General features: G+C 38.0%; 1 protein-coding gene across 1 annotated transcript in view; it reads left to right on the top strand.

The window, feature by feature from the left end:
- Positions 1-15,809, top strand: part of mta3 (metastasis associated 1 family, member 3) — a 159,294-nt gene that overhangs the window by 130,771 nt on the left and 12,714 nt on the right. The window contains exon 8 of the mRNA XM_069931134.1: positions 15,607-15,795. Within this exon, the coding sequence (XP_069787235.1) occupies positions 15,607-15,795 (189 nt within the window). The remainder of the gene's footprint in view (positions 1-15,606; positions 15,796-15,809) is intronic.

Raw genomic sequence — 15,809 nt, 5'->3', positions numbered from 1 at the left:
GAAATAAATGATTAGCATCTGCTAAGTGTGACCACACCAGTTGTCCTTGTACACACTTAGGGATTGATGATCCATAACAATTCAATATTTGGTGCTTGGCTTTGTTTCCTTAACCTTGCTCAAGGTAAACCTTTATGACTTTTGTAGTGTTGTAATGGATGGATAGCTCTATGCAGGTTTTGAGACTTTTCATTGAGGTGGTCTTTCATGTAAGTAAGTGCTAACTCTTTATTCCAATGGTGAGCTGATTGCTTGGTTACAATTGATGAACAGGTAAAATTGATGGACAGAGATTAAAAGATGCCATTGACTTGGATTTTTCATCATGTCTTGGTTTAAATGTTGTGATACTACAAAGGACTGCGGGCTGCAAACTTAATTGGAGTGGAAGAAGCTTTAGAAATAACTCCCTGCTATCACTCTCCATTCATTGTTGACATATGCCATAAATTTTGGTATATAAGATGACCTTCAGATAAGTTGGGTCCCCCTTTTCAGCCTGAAATTCATTGTTTTATCATATATCAGGCTTCTAAGACTACTTTCCAATTTTCTACTGGAGACTGGTGTCTGGGCCTCCCAGCAACAACCCACACATTGTTACAACACCTCAATTGCCAAATAACAAATCTATAAATGAAGCAAGCAAGTTTTTTAAAAAAAATACAGTTTAAAAAAAAAACTTTGCTTCTGGCCGAGAAGATGCCAAACAGGGCTTGGTCCAAGTCTTCTGCATCGGCTGCAGCTTCAGTTAGCGATAATGACTCCAATCTCAACATCGGCTGCGGTGCCAACTGCATCAAAGAAGTCCCCTCGCTGCCCAAGTGTGCTTAGTGCAGGAACCATGGCTATGTGGATGCATCGATTCCCAGGCAGGAGCAGGCCCTCAGGCTCTATAATTGTAAAATGTCTGGGCGGTTTATGGGGGGGTGGGGAGGTGCTTGGGTCGTCTTATATGCTGAATCTATGTTGAGTGTTGTTTTTTTAGTTGAATATTAGGACTCAATTTTGTATCTGGCGTATAAGACAACCCCTGGTTTTTGAGTGCTTTTTGAGGGGCTCCAAGGGTCATCTGGTATGCTGAAATATTTGGTACTTATTTCCATTCTTCACAGATTTGTGGATACCAAAAGAGTCATTGTCAAAATATTTCTTACCAAATATGAAAATAAATTGTTATATTGCGTGGAATTTGAGAGATGAAATGAAATATACTGTAGACTCAATGCAAATTGCTGCTAAAGTTGTAAATCTGAATTACTGTCTGAAAAGTGATCAGGCAATATTGGAGAGAGAAAAAAGCTATAGATGTAATAGGTTTAAAGTTAGGACAGAATCCAGAAGAGATGAAATTGAAGAAATTTCTAAACAATTTTCTTTTCTCTCTCTCTGCACCTTCTATGGCAAAAATTTAGCAATTGTTGGGAACTAATGAGGGCATTTGGAGAGGCAGGTCGGTGTAGTGATTTGCGTTATACTGTTGCAGCGCCAGCGATCGGGAACGGGGTTTGAATCTCATGTTCTCTGTAAGGAGTTTGTACGTTCTCCCCATGTCTGCATGAGTTTTCCACAGGGGTTCCGGTTTCTCCCACCATTCGAAATGTACCGGTGGGGGTGGGTTGGTTAATTGGGCAGCACGGACGCATGAGCCGAAATGGCATGTTACGGTGCTGTATGTCCAAATTATAAATGTTTTAAATTTAAAATATTCAATTTCAATTTAAAACTTGTAGCAGGATAATTGATGCAGTGCTCATTTAGTTTTTGTTGTGTTTGCCCCTTCTGTGATTGATGCAGGGTGATGGTGCTTTTGATCAAAGAAAATAAGCAGCAATTGGTGTAAAGGTTAAAACCTTGTGCTTTTGATTCTTAGTTAATTTTGTGCCTATCTCTTTAAGGAAAAGTATTGTTTGTAGTGTTACCACAGTGACTATGACATAATATGTCGTAATATCCGTGCACACTAGAGCTTACATCTCATTCTTCGACAAACTATGAAGCTCAAGATCATTTTGTTTTTATTCGTCTTATTCGTCGTATATCTCTTTAAAGTTGAATATCGTTTTGTCTTTAAATATAGCCGGATGCTTTGTTTATTCATCATTATGAAACTCTTAATGCAAAGTTATGCAAAATGTTTATCTGTTTTATCAACAAATTAAAGCTACATAAAGCTGCATCCACAAAGTTTGGTTTATTGGATTAATAAGATAGTAATTCGGAATATCGATCTCAAGTTTCCCTGAAGATGACACGTTTTTAAATTTGGATATGTCAGAATCTGGAAAGTGTCATCTGTATTCTGATTTCTGTAAATATTACTCACCTCCCTGAGGAGGAAGAATTTGAAAAAGTTAATTTAAACAGTTATAAAGGTGTTCAGATCTCACAGTATTTATTGAACAATACGCATAATATAGACAGATCTTGCTGAATTAATGAAATAAGGATTAACAAATGTGTCCAAAAAACCCTTTTATAATGAACTCCTTCTGGAACAGAGATGCTTTCTTTTTAAAGATAGACAGAGGGCTGCTGTTGGAGGTATGTAAAGTTATGAAAGATTGCTCCTGGTCGAAAGAAAGTAAATAGGTGAAAGGAATTGAGGATTGGAGGCGATGATGTCATAGAGAAATTAGAACACAGGGTTTAGAAATTGAGGCATTTATGTATTGGGAATCAACATGATTGGGATTTGCTGCAGACCCCAGAGTTTAGGGTTGTATAAAAAACACAAGATAAGAAATAGGAGAAAGAACTGATGGTGAAGTACTCCATGTCACTACTTAATGAACAACAGAAAGCTTGATGGATCCCAGAAATCTCCATTTCTCTTACTCCTATCTTCTAAAAGATAAGTAAGCATTCCGGTAATGAGGGCAGTTCCTTTTCATTGACCAATGGTGTGAAGCAAAACAAGAAGCCCTGGAATTGTTCTGAAAGGAATAAAGCCAGATAGTTTCACTGTTCAAGTGTTAGTGTGAGGTCGCAAAGAATAGAAGAGGCAGGAGAGAAGGGATAAAAGGACAGATACACGTCCAACGTGGGAGCTAAAATGAACATCAGATATCACCTGCTCGTATCAGGCACAACCTTTCTGGAGAAATTTCTTAGAAAAAAGACGAAGGGTGAAAAGAGTAGAAAATGTGATTCATGTGTTAAGAAGCAAGATAGAATATACCAATGGAATTTATAGACCAGATGGTTAATATTAGTAGTTGAAAAAAAGTATAACGGATATCTATTAGCAGAGGAAATTAAAAATTATGTAGAAACCAAAAATAGAAAATCTTACATTTCCAAAGCAAATTAAAAATGAAAATTCGAGAAAACCTTTGCAAATCATGCAGGATCTGATAAGGTCATATAGCATATTATCAGAGTTCTGTTGAAAAACCATTGGCTTGAAACATTAACTTCCATTCTCTGTTTATAGATGTTGTCTGACCTCCATATTCTGTTCTGTTTTCAGATGTCAAATGACTGCAGTTTTTTAAAAAACTTTTATTTAGAAAGTAAATCTTGCTTGATGGAGCTGAATTTTTTTGAAGTGGTCCACTTCTAGAATAACGTTAATTTGTAGTCCGGGTGGAGTCACTTGCTCGTATTGCTGAAATAATACTGAGTTTGGAGGTGTTGTATACAAATTAAGTAAATGTTTAAAAAAAATGATAGATTAAATCTAATGCTGACAAATGTAAGGAAGTGAAGCATTTTTCTGTTTTGTGTATTGTTTCAAATGGTTTCAAAATCGAAGACATTTCGTAAACAGGGCTCAATATGCAGATTAGCAATCAGAATATTAAATAACACTCAATTATTGACTCTAAATTATAGACTATTTTGGAGAAACTCAATCTTAGTTGCGGATTGCAAAGTGTGCATGTGTGGTGATATTCAAATGCTAGAGCAGCTAGCTCCTAATTTTACAGATTCAAGTGTCGAGGAAGGAGTAAACAAACAGCCTTTTAGTTTGGAAGGAAGAGTCTGAAATGTGATCTTAAAGAAATGTTCTGAACAGCAAACAGTATAGAAATAAAATGGAGAATCTGTTTTTACAATAGGGCATCTGAACTCGTGTTTAAGCAAGTAAAAGATGTAATTCAGATTAATACAAGTTGGTTTCAATCATAGTTTCATCAGTACATTCCCTGGTTTGAAAAACAGCTCAAAAAAGCATTTAATAACCAATTGGTTAAGCAAATCAAGGACTTGAAGTCTTTTAAAATTTATCTCCTTCACTCTTAATGATGTTGCAACTCAGTTTTTAGTTGAAGAATTAAGATTCAATTTAAGATTAAAGATTCAATTTATTGTCATGTAATAAAATGATGCAATATGACACAAAATTCGCAGAAATTACCTGAAGGAAGAGAAGCAGAAAAGAGTCCCATCAGAGTCACCAAGTGTTCGTGGATTCACCTTCCGCAATTCTGCAGCTCCTACAGCCGCACAGAGTCCAGGCCAATCCATCAGGAGCCCTAGCTCCAGATCCAAACCTCCGACACGATCAGGAAACCTTCAGTGCCCTTTCACATCCCAGTTCTGATACCTGGTATCCCTTCAGCTGGTCTCGTACCAGACTCTAGCTGTCCGCCACCTGGTGTGAATACCTTGACCACAGTTGCCAGCTGCCCACAGCCTGCATGGGTTCCTTGCCTAGAGTCTCTATCACCCAGCACCTCTGTGTTTCTTCAACAGCAGAATCCCTCACTAGTCCACCACCTTGCTCAAGGTCCCATGAGTCACCTCCTCTACTTCTCCATCTCAGTACAAATGGTTTGCTGTGTGTTAACTCATTGACCATTTTAAAATAAGCCTACTACTGTGGTATTGTCAGCAAATTTGTAAATAGTGTGGTTGTACTGAGCCATTCAGTCATTGGTGTAAAGCGAGTCGAGCAGGGGGCTCAGTACACAGCACTATGGTTATCTGGTGCTAATGGAGATTATGGAGGTGATGTTCTTGGTAATCCACACTGATTGGGGTCTAGAGGTGAAGAAATCCAGGATCTAATTGTATAGTGGGGTATTAAGCCTCAGGCCTTGCAGTTTGCTGATTAGATTTGAGGAGATGATAATGTTGAAAGCCAAACTATAGTCGATAAAAAGCATCAGGAGGTATGTGTCTTTTCTATCCAGATTTTCCAGTGTTTTATGTAGAGCCACTGAGATGTGTTGCTGCAGTAGCCAAATTGGAATGGATTCATGTCTTTGCTCATACAGGAGCTGATATCAGATCAGGTACTATTTATTATTTAAACAAACAGTTAAACAAAAATGTTATATTACTTGAAATTGCCTTAACTGCCATCAGACAAAGATTTGCCATTAGCATTGCCCCGGCATCCCTGACAAATAGAGAAAGAAAGGCAAAAGAGAGTCACCCCAGAGCCACTGAGTGTCCTCCAGAGCTCCTGAAGGCTTTGCTACCACACAATATTCCAGTTCGATTGAAACCATCGGCAACCCAAGCCTAGATTCAACAAGACAAGAGGCCTTCAGCACCCAGGGCACTTCAGGAGCCGTCCTTGGCCTCCGATCCTCTTGAATTCTGGTTCTGATACTTGGTTCTCATGAGCTAGTCTCCAGCAGTTCTTTGACCTCAAGTTGCCAGAAGCCTGCAGCCTGTGTGGATTCCTCGCCCGCAAGTCACCAGCAGCTTGCTACCTGTGTTTGTCCTTCAGCTGCAGAGCCACTCGCTGATCCTCCACCATGGTCACCATCCTTTGGGTCATCTCCTCTGCTTCTCCTTCTCAACGGGAGGTGGATGTTCTTCCTGTTACTGGTGCCCTGCACAAATCCACTGCTTTCCCGGAATCTGCAACCCCTCGAGGCCGCTGCTGAACCATCTTGGGCCAAAACTCTGCAGTCACAGTATTTTAAATAAAACAGCTTCGGCTCCTTTAACAGGCCATTTAGAACAGATCCATCGGGAGTAAAGTTATTGTTCAATGCGATAGAAAATGAGAATCTGGGAACTTGGAAATTAACTGTGGTTTCAATACCAGCCTCTCAAAGGTCTTTATCACTGTGGGAGTGAGTTGCTCTGATGGATAGTCATTTAGGCAGGTTACCACATTCTTCTGGACCACTGGTATGATTTTTTTAAATTTTTAAAAAATTTTCATACTATGAACCATATTAACCAAAATACACACAAACATTTCCCTCTTGAATATACACAGTGTCATTTTCTCCCCTTTTCCCCCCTCACTTCCTTCCCTCCAGAAGGAAGCAGCTTTGAATATGTGATTACAGAAACAATGATAATTAAAAGATTTATAACGAACATGTACATCAAGCTGCAAGAGAAGGAAAATAATGAAATAAGCTATAAACCCAAACAAAAGTGGGGAAAAAGATTTAAACATAAAGATAAAAAATGAAGTATGGGAAAAGTTATGCTCTGGAACTATGAAGAATATAATAAACACAAGGTTACACATGATACAGTTTAATTGGTTACACAGGTTATATATCACGCCCCAAATAAATGGGATCCAACAGTATCAGATAGATGTTTTCGCTGTAAGAAGGAAACGGGAACAACAGTACCTGCAATTTTGGCATGTGAGAAAGTGAAAATGTTTTGGGAAGATCTAAATCAGGTATTAAATAAAATCACAAAAAGCAACATACCAAAAAATCCAGAGATCTTTCTTCTAAGTAATATAAGAAGTAAAGAACTAGGCCTCAATTTGGATGAAGCACAAAAAGATTTATTATGATGGCTCTGGTATGATTGAAGTCTGGTTGAAACAGGTGGCTACAATATCCTGTTGGGGAGAGATGTTGATGCAATCAAAAAGACGGCTTGCCAATGGTGTAGTGTCTGAGGAGATTTTGTATGTCACCGAAGTCTCCCATAAACTTCTACAGGTGTACTGTGGAGAGTATTCTGGCTGGTTGCATCACTGCCTGGTATGGAGGTGCCAACTCTCAGAACAAGAATAAATTCCAGAGGGTTGTTAACTCGGCAAGCAGCATCACAGGCACCAGACTTCACTCCATCAAGGACATCTGCATGAGAATGTGTCTTATAAAAGCAGCCTCTATCGTCAAAGACCCCACCATCCAGGCCATGCCCTCTTCACTCTGCAACACAAGGACAGCTTCTTCCCCGCTGCCATCAGATTCCTGAATAATCAATGAACCAAAGACACTCCCTTACTTTTCATGCCCTATTTATTATTTTATTTTTTATATAGTAAGGTTGTAAGATGGTTATAATATACATGTTTGCTCTATGATGCTGCCACAAAACGCCGAAATTCATGACTTGTTCATGACAATAAATCCTGATTCTGATATGCATGAAAACATTGGCCAGTTTAATGTTGTATTGAATCTCAATAAATATTACAGCAATCCAGCATACCTGTCAGTTGATTTCTGCACTAAATGTCAGGGCTTTGTCCCTCACTGAGCATTCTCCAGTAAGCTACTTTCACACACTTGCATGTTGGCTGGTCCGTTAGTTAAGAAATTCCTCTGTACTCAATGCTGTATCCAATAGTGGTAGGTGCGTAATCTAAAGTGATTTAGTTGTAGGCCAATGGTCTTAAAGCTCCCCAGCTACACTAGTAGTGAGAATGGAAAATGTACAGTGGGTTTTCCCTCTTAATGCATAAACTTTCATAATAGTACCTCTGAAGGTGCACGTTTCCTCTCTACAATGAAGTAGAGACAGTCAAATTAATCTTGATAGAACATCCAGAGAGGGTTTCCTTTCGAGTTTATCTGCCAAGATCCACCACTTCCTCCTCCTCCCAGTTGTGTGTTCTGCAGTTCGTCTACTCCTGGATGGGGAGGTTTATGGGAAAGAAAGCTTTCCAGATGACAAGGTGACGGGGTTGGGGGGGGGGGAGTGGAAACTGATAACAACAATGAATAGAAATAGCTCTGAAGAGTATTGCAGGGTGACCTAGATTGTTGTCATGGGAATTGTATGGATATACAACATAGAAATAGGAGCACGGTGACCATCAAGCTCCATTTACACTAATCCTACATTAATCCCGTTTTTTATATTCTCATCATCCTCCAGATTCCACCATGTTCCTATGCACCAAGTACAATTTACAACAGCAAATTAACCCACCAGTCTGTATGTCATTCATATGTGGGCAGAAACAAACTCAGTCACAGGAAGAATGTGAAAACTATAAGACAGCACCTGAGGTCAGTAAAAAAAACTTAGGTCTTTGTGCTGTGAGGCAATGGCCCAACCAGCTGCAGCACTGTGCTCATTTTTCTTGGTGCTCAAAGAAGAATTGCATTTTTAGAAGCCAAGTGGAAATGTCATTTATTTTTATTTTTATTTTTTAACTTTTTTCTTATTTTTTAATTTGTGATTTTTTTTATTGGAGGGCCTATATACATTGATTTGAGTTTTTATATAAAGATATTATTAGTATTTAGTAATAATGTCGAAGTTGAGGTTTGCTACTTTTAATGTTCAAGGATTAAATAGTCCGATTAAACGTTAGCGAGTCTTGGCGTATATTAAGAAAATGAAAATTGATATTGCCTTTTTACAAGAAACACATTTGAATGTGAAGGAAAGTGTGAAATTCAAAAGGGATTGAGTTGGCTTTGACTCCCTTGTATAATAATCAACTTATTTCTTTTTCAATACATAATCAAAGTTTATTGCATTGGAGATTTAAAGGTGTGGAAAGTTTGGGAGATTGTTTTAAAGAGGCTAAGTTTTTATCTTTTAATCAGATGAGGGAAGATTTTGGTATTGATAAGAATTCTTTATTATCAAATTCGATCTTTGGTAAAATGTATGTTTGGTAGAGATATGATTTTACCTAAAATGACTAAATTTGAGACTTCCCTTATGAAGGTACCAGAGAAGGGTTATATTTCATTTATGTATCAAATATTGCAGGTATGGATAAAAAGGGTTGGGATTGATCTAAAATTAAATGGGAAGCGGATATTGGTTTTACTTTTTCTGAAGAGGATTGGTTAGATATTTGTTATGATAGTGTAACTAGATTGATAAATGCACATTATGCAATGATTAATTACAATTTTTTACATCAATTATATTTGCCACCTGAAAAATTTTAAAAATATGGTTTTAATGATTTGTGTTTTAGATGTGGTGATATGGCTGGAACTTTTTTTCATGCTATTTGGTCATGTGTATATATATATATATATATATATATATATATAGATGAAGAAAATTCAATCATTTTTAGAATACTGTATAAGATTAAAATAGTTTTAGATCCAACAGTATTTTTATTGGGTAGTTTTCAACTTATGAAAGGCTTGGAATTAGATAAGTTTCAGCTTGCTTTTGTATATTTAGCTTTATCCATAGTGAAAAAATGTATTGCTAGTACAAAATATGATTGATATTAATAGATGGCATAATGAGATGAAATATTGTTTAACAATGGAAAAAAATTACATATGTTTTGCAAGATAATTATATTTTTTTAATTAATAAGTGGTTGTTATACTCGGAATATTTACATTTCAAGTTATATTGATTAGATTTTAATATGTATATTTAACTTTTTTAAAATATTTCTTTTTTGTTTTTATGGATCTCCTTAGGAGAGTTAGCTGAATCTTTTTTTTGTGGGAATCTTTTTTTTTCCTTTTTTTCATATATATAAAAAAATGTTCATGTTTAATTGCTGTATATGTCATATATTATTTGTTTTTTGAACAAATAAATAAAGTTTAAAAAAAGAGAAATGTCTGCTTAGCTCCTCATAGTCCACTGGCCATAGCTCTAACAGTGTTGAGTTGTACTTGCAGGATCAGATGTTCATAAACCAAGGAAGGAATGTGACATACATATGTTTTAAAGGAGATAAATTGGGGTAGGATTTTTTTTTAGTGTAGGTCACACACAAACATTTCAAAACAGATCTCAATTAAAATACTGGAGCTCTGCTCAAGCTAGGCAGGCCAGCTCCGAGAACCTTTGCAAAAACTTTAAAGAGTGCCCAAGGGACTTCACTAACAGATTGTGGTTTTGAAAAGCAACAGATGAAAGATCTCTGAGGAGTAGTTTGGAGCCGCAGGCTGTTTGGGAGGGCTGTTTGCTGTTCTAAGAGGATCATGTGGTTTTGCAAGCAGAGAGGGAATCAAATAGGCTTTTCTCAGAGAGAGAGAGAGAGAGAGAGAGAGAGAGAGAGATCAGTTCTGCAGTTTTACAGTCAGCAGTAACAGCTGGGACTGGAACAGGACAAGTTGAAAAGCTTGTGGAAAAAAACCATTTTGAAGGTCGTGAGTGCTTAGTTCAGCCTGGTCAAAGCCCTTGTGGTTCATACAAAAGGAGAGGACTGGCTGCCTAATGCTTCACTTGAAATAAGAGAAACAAAAAGGAACTCTGGATGACCTGGAAGAAAAAAACCCTGATGGGGCAAGTTTCTTCGGCAAGACACTGACGTGGCTGATTAAAAGGAATCAGTATGGGTGTCCAGCAAACAACAAATCTCTCTCTAAAAACTGTCAACAACCTTCCAGAGTGGTAATCATTAACTTTCAAGCACCAAAGCTTGATGAACTTCATAAATGTTAAATTCTGTGCACAGTATAAGAATTGCCTGCAACCAGTGAACTTGGAGGAATGAGAAGTGAGATTGGGCTGTGAATCAAAGAACTTTTCTAAACTTATACACACATTATATCGACGAGCACTTAGAATTAGAAGGGGGTTAAGTTAGGTTAATTGAGTTAATAGTGATAAAACTTTGATCCTGTTTTCATGTTTAAAGATAATTAAAAACAACTTTTGTTTAAGTAACCATTTGTCTTGGTGAATATCTATTGCTGCTGGGTTTTGGGGTCCTCTGGGTTCGTAACAAGAGTGAATTGCCTTTTTCCCCCAAGATCCTGCTCTCCATGCAAAGTAGAGACATTAAAACGGTCAGTAACATGGACTCCTTAAGAAATCAAAAGCCACGTAAAGTCCACATAAAGTCTGTAAGAATTTCTTCTCACTGTCTAACACAAGTTGCACCTGCAGGGATTTGTATTGCTTGACATTTGGAAGATCTTTGGGTTCTGAAGGGAGCTCAAAGGACAAGATAAGCACAGCCTACCACTCTCTGAATGTTCCAAAAAAAATTCATGAATGCATTGGTGACCTCAGTCTATCCTTATCCTGGAGAAAATACTGCATTGCAACCTGTGAAACATGGCACAAACAACCACCTCTCACCCAATATCACCGCAACCAAGGAGCGGATTGTGAACTTGGGTGTACGATCTAGTGATCATTGGGGAAATCAGAGGTGGAGAGGGTGAGCAAATTTAAATTCCTGGAAGGACTTCTCCTGGACCCAGCATACTAGTGGTCATCATGAAGAAAGCACGTCAGTGCCTCTACTTCCTCATGAGTTTGCGGAAGTTTGGTATGACTTCAGAAACCTTGGCAAACGAACATATGTGCAGTGGAAAATGTGCTGAATGGCTGCATCATGGCCTGGAATTGGGTTACCAATGCTTCTGAGAGGAAAGCCCTGCAAAAGATAGTGGACACAAGGCCAGTACATCACAGACAAAATTCTCCCCACCATCGAGAAAATCTACATGGAAAGCTACTGTCAGAGAGCAACAGCAGTCATTAAGAATCCACGCCACCCAGGATATACTCTTTTCTCACTGCTGCCATTAATTTTTTTTAAAAGTATTGGTGCTACAAGATACATGCCACCAGGTTCAAGAACAGTTGCTACTCCTAAACAACAGATTCAATCAAAGGACTCAGCATATTAATTAATTTTGATTTTTTTTTTCTGCATTTGCACTACCAATTTGTTTACATTTCTTTCTTTGTGCAAATTTCTCTTATGCATGTATCTTTTTCTTGAGTACAGTTTAAACTAACGATAAGTAGAAATGTTGCCTGGCCAATAGGGAAAAGAATCTCAGGGTTACATGTGATGTCATGTATATTCTCTGACGAAAAATTTGAACTTGATCTTAAACATTGGGTAAGCTAGATGTACCAACATGTTTGCGCTGTGATTAAGATTGAATCTTCATTCATGACTCATCAGAATGAACAGGTAAGAGTTAACAATCTGTTGTGCATAACTGAGAGGGGTGAAAAGGAGTAAGTTTATTTCTTCAAATGGAACCCCATTTCAGATTCTTACCATTTGCTAAGTAATTATGCTGAACTCAAACCAAAGCAGCAGCAGAAAATGCAATTAAAGAAACATAATATTCAATAGAAATAGCTATTCTTCCAAAATTTTATTAATTGGCCGAATAAAGTTTGTTCACGATACATTCGGTGAAATAGGATGTTATGTGATTTGGACGTTGTGCATGCACCATGTATACTAATGACAAGTGATTAAAAGTGACATGGATACCAAGGTAATTAATCCATTCCATTGATAGCAACATTTGGTGCTGTGGTATTCCTATATGAGAATAATTGTTGCAGCACATTTTCACCTGCTAAGTCACAGCTTCAAACATCATTAATTTTGCACTGGAACATGGTGCCTGGAGAAATGGACTCTGGCTCATTTTCTGCAACACTTCAGCTGGATGGCCATTCTTCAGTCTTGTGGCAGCAGTTCTGTCAGTGTATGTGACAAGAAGCATTTTCCATCATGACAAAACAGTGGCTGCGACTGAGAGGATCACTGAGCAAGTTGAACAAGTTCAATTACTTCATCCCTTTCTCCAATCAGGATTTCTGAACAGGTGTATGTGCGGTCAGGTGTTGCCCGAATGGATGTTATGCGGCGCTTGACTGTATAGTTTTCAAATAGCTGCTTAGATGTGTAAATTTAATTGCAGGAGGCTTACAGTATACTATTTCAGATTTATGTTTTTAATTTCTTAGTCCAAATTTTACATTTTATTTTACAAGCCAAATGGATTTCTGTAATGCATTGTCAATTTAAGCATAATCAGATTTTCTCTGTGATACACAACTGAACCTTTCAGGATATAAAAACAAAAATAGTTGGAAATCATTAGTCCATCCTGCAACCTGAAATTGAGCAACATAATCTCATTCTAAAAATTCTTCTTCTGGATTGGAACTTGTTAAACAGATCAAATGAGAGGGGATAAAATCTTGAAAGCTGAGTAAAAAAGGAAAGTGAATGGCAACATATTTTTTGTGTGAATAATCAAAATGATTAAAAGACTTGCAGTTAAAAGCCTCACAGTTCGGCGGGCAGCAACCTCCTTTGAAGAAGACCGCAGAGCCCACCTCACTGACAAAAGACAAAGGAGGAAAAATCCAACACCCAACCCCAACCAACCAATTTTCCCCTGCAACCGCTGCAACCGTGCCTGCCTGTCCCGCATCGGACTTGTCAGTCACCAACGAGCCTGCAGCAGACATGGACATACCCCTCCATAAATCTTCATCCGCGAAGCCAAGCCAAAGAAAGAAAGGACTGAAGCAATTTTAGCAAGACAAAAAGAGTCATTGTTGAGAAAAGTAATTGAAATGAAGTACACATACAAAAATCAGACACAAAGTCTCTAAATAAGAATATTTTAAACTCGATAGAGTAGTGCAAAGACTGGGAAGGTGGAGAGGACTGCAGTGGGTTATCAGAAATAAGTATTAGTGTAGATCATAGTAACAATTGTATTCTGACCCTGGGTCCCAACTTGTGTATTGTTATGGGTCATATTATTATGGTTATGGATAAATATGTCCTTAAAAGAGATAGATTGTGGGGGGTTTAGTGTAGGTCACTTCACAAACAGAGTAACACTTCACAAAAGACATCTCATTTAAAATGCAAGAGCATTGCTGATGCTAGACATTGAGGCTCTGGTTGATTTTGCAGACACAATGGAACTGCTTTGGAAAGAACGTCAAAAGGAGGTGCAGATGGAACAGACTCCAGGCTCATGTGCTGATTATATCTTTCAAAGATTGGGTTTGGAGCCTTGGGAGAGGTTTTGGTGTTTTACAAGCAGTGAAAGGGGGAAAAAAAAGCAAACCAAGAGAGAGAGAAGTCAGTTCTACAGGCTGCAAAATGGCAAGCTGGAAAAACCCCATTTTGAAGATGGGTTGTGAGTTCTGAGTTCAGCCTGGTGAAAACCCTTGTAGTCCTTATAAGAGGAAATGGCTGGCTAGAGTGTTTCCCCTGAAATAAGGGAAACAAGAGGAACTCTGTGGTGACCTGGAAGAAGAGGTTATCATTTGGAAAACCCATGATGGGATGAGTTTCCTTGATAGGAGGAAATCAATTTGTATGTGTCCAACAAGCAACAGATATCTCTCTGAAACCAACAAGAACCTTCCTGAGCAGTAACCATTTAACTTTAAACACCAGAGGCTGGTGAAGTTTCATAAATGTTAAATTCTGTGCACAGTATAAGAATTGCCTGATAGCAGTGAACTTGGAGAAGTGAAAAGTGGACTGTGAAACAAAGAACTTTCCTGAACATATACACATTACATACATATGTCTTAGAATTAGAAGGGGGTTAAGTTTATAGTAATAAGTTAAAGATTGATCCTGTTATCATGTTCAAAGAAAATTAAAAGCAACTTTTGTTTAAGTAACCATTTGTCTTGATGAATTTCTATTGCTGCTGGAATTTGGAGTCCTCTGGACTCGTAACAGTATCAATACATCTCCTTCCTTTTTTGGAAGCCTTCCACCATTGAATGGTGGGTACTAGTTGGTGTTCTTCAAGTGCCTATCAGATAATGTGAAGCGTTGATCAGCGAAATCACTCTAAGAATATTGTCAGAGGCATACCTATTTTTAATGAAACCAGTCTGATCTACATGTACCAATTGGGGTAAATACTTAGCAAGTCTATTTGCCAATAATTTCACTATTATTTTATAATCTACATTTAATAAAGAAATTGGCCGATATGAAGCTACGTTTATGTTTGCTTGTTAACTTGATTTAGAAGTTCTAAGCTTGAATTCTGCCCATTCCCTCAACACTGAACAGAGATTTGGCAAATGTGCACTGTTAGATCATACTTTGTACACCTATTTTAATGTGTATGGCAATCTGTTTCAGTGTTATTCAGATTCAGTGTAAATAGCCATTTCTCAGTGTAATATAACCTCACTGACAAAAGGCAAAGGAGGAAAAACCCAACACCCAACCCCAACCAACCAATTTTCCCCTGCAACCGCTGCAATCGTGTCTGCCTGTCCCGCATCGGACTTGTCAGCCACAAACAAGCCTGCAGCTGACGTGGACTTTTTACCCCCTCCATAAATCTTCGTCCGCGAAGCCAAGCCAAAGAAAAGATAACAATATAGTTGGCCTGCAAGTTGGGGATCCTGCTCTCTCTGAATGTCCAGTCTTGCTGCCGGTTTAGAAAGAACTCGTGTATAAGGACCAGTTTTTGGTAAGGAAATAACCTAGTTTTCACATACAGGAAAGCACGAAACTGCTTACAATTTTTTTATGAGCTTGGCTGCAATAGCTTTGAATCACTAAAGCTTTGAGCAACCCCTTGCTGTTTTCCAAATGCTTGTTTGCTTCATTGCCTCATGTTCCCATTGTTGTTTTATTTTTTAGTGCTTCATCAAAACAAATACTGGTAACTATTTTCTCTTTTCTCTCCGCTTATGGTGTCTACTTTTAATTTTACTTTCTTCCATTAGTTCCATGCGATGGACACATTGCACAAACACAATTATGACTTGACAAATGCATTCAGCATCTTAGTGCCACAGGGTGGTCCTGTGCTCTGCAGAGATGAAATGGAGGAATGGTCAGCATCGGAAGCTAGCCTGTTTGAAGAAGCATTGGAAAAATATGGCAAGGATTTCAATGACATCCGACAAGACTTTGTAAGAATATCAGA

This window comes from Narcine bancroftii, chromosome 4 (genome assembly GCF_036971445.1).
Source record: "Narcine bancroftii isolate sNarBan1 chromosome 4, sNarBan1.hap1, whole genome shotgun sequence".
Lineage (NCBI taxonomy): Eukaryota > Metazoa > Chordata > Chondrichthyes > Torpediniformes > Narcinidae > Narcine > Narcine bancroftii.
This window is presented reverse-complemented; position numbering and strand designations above follow the sequence as displayed.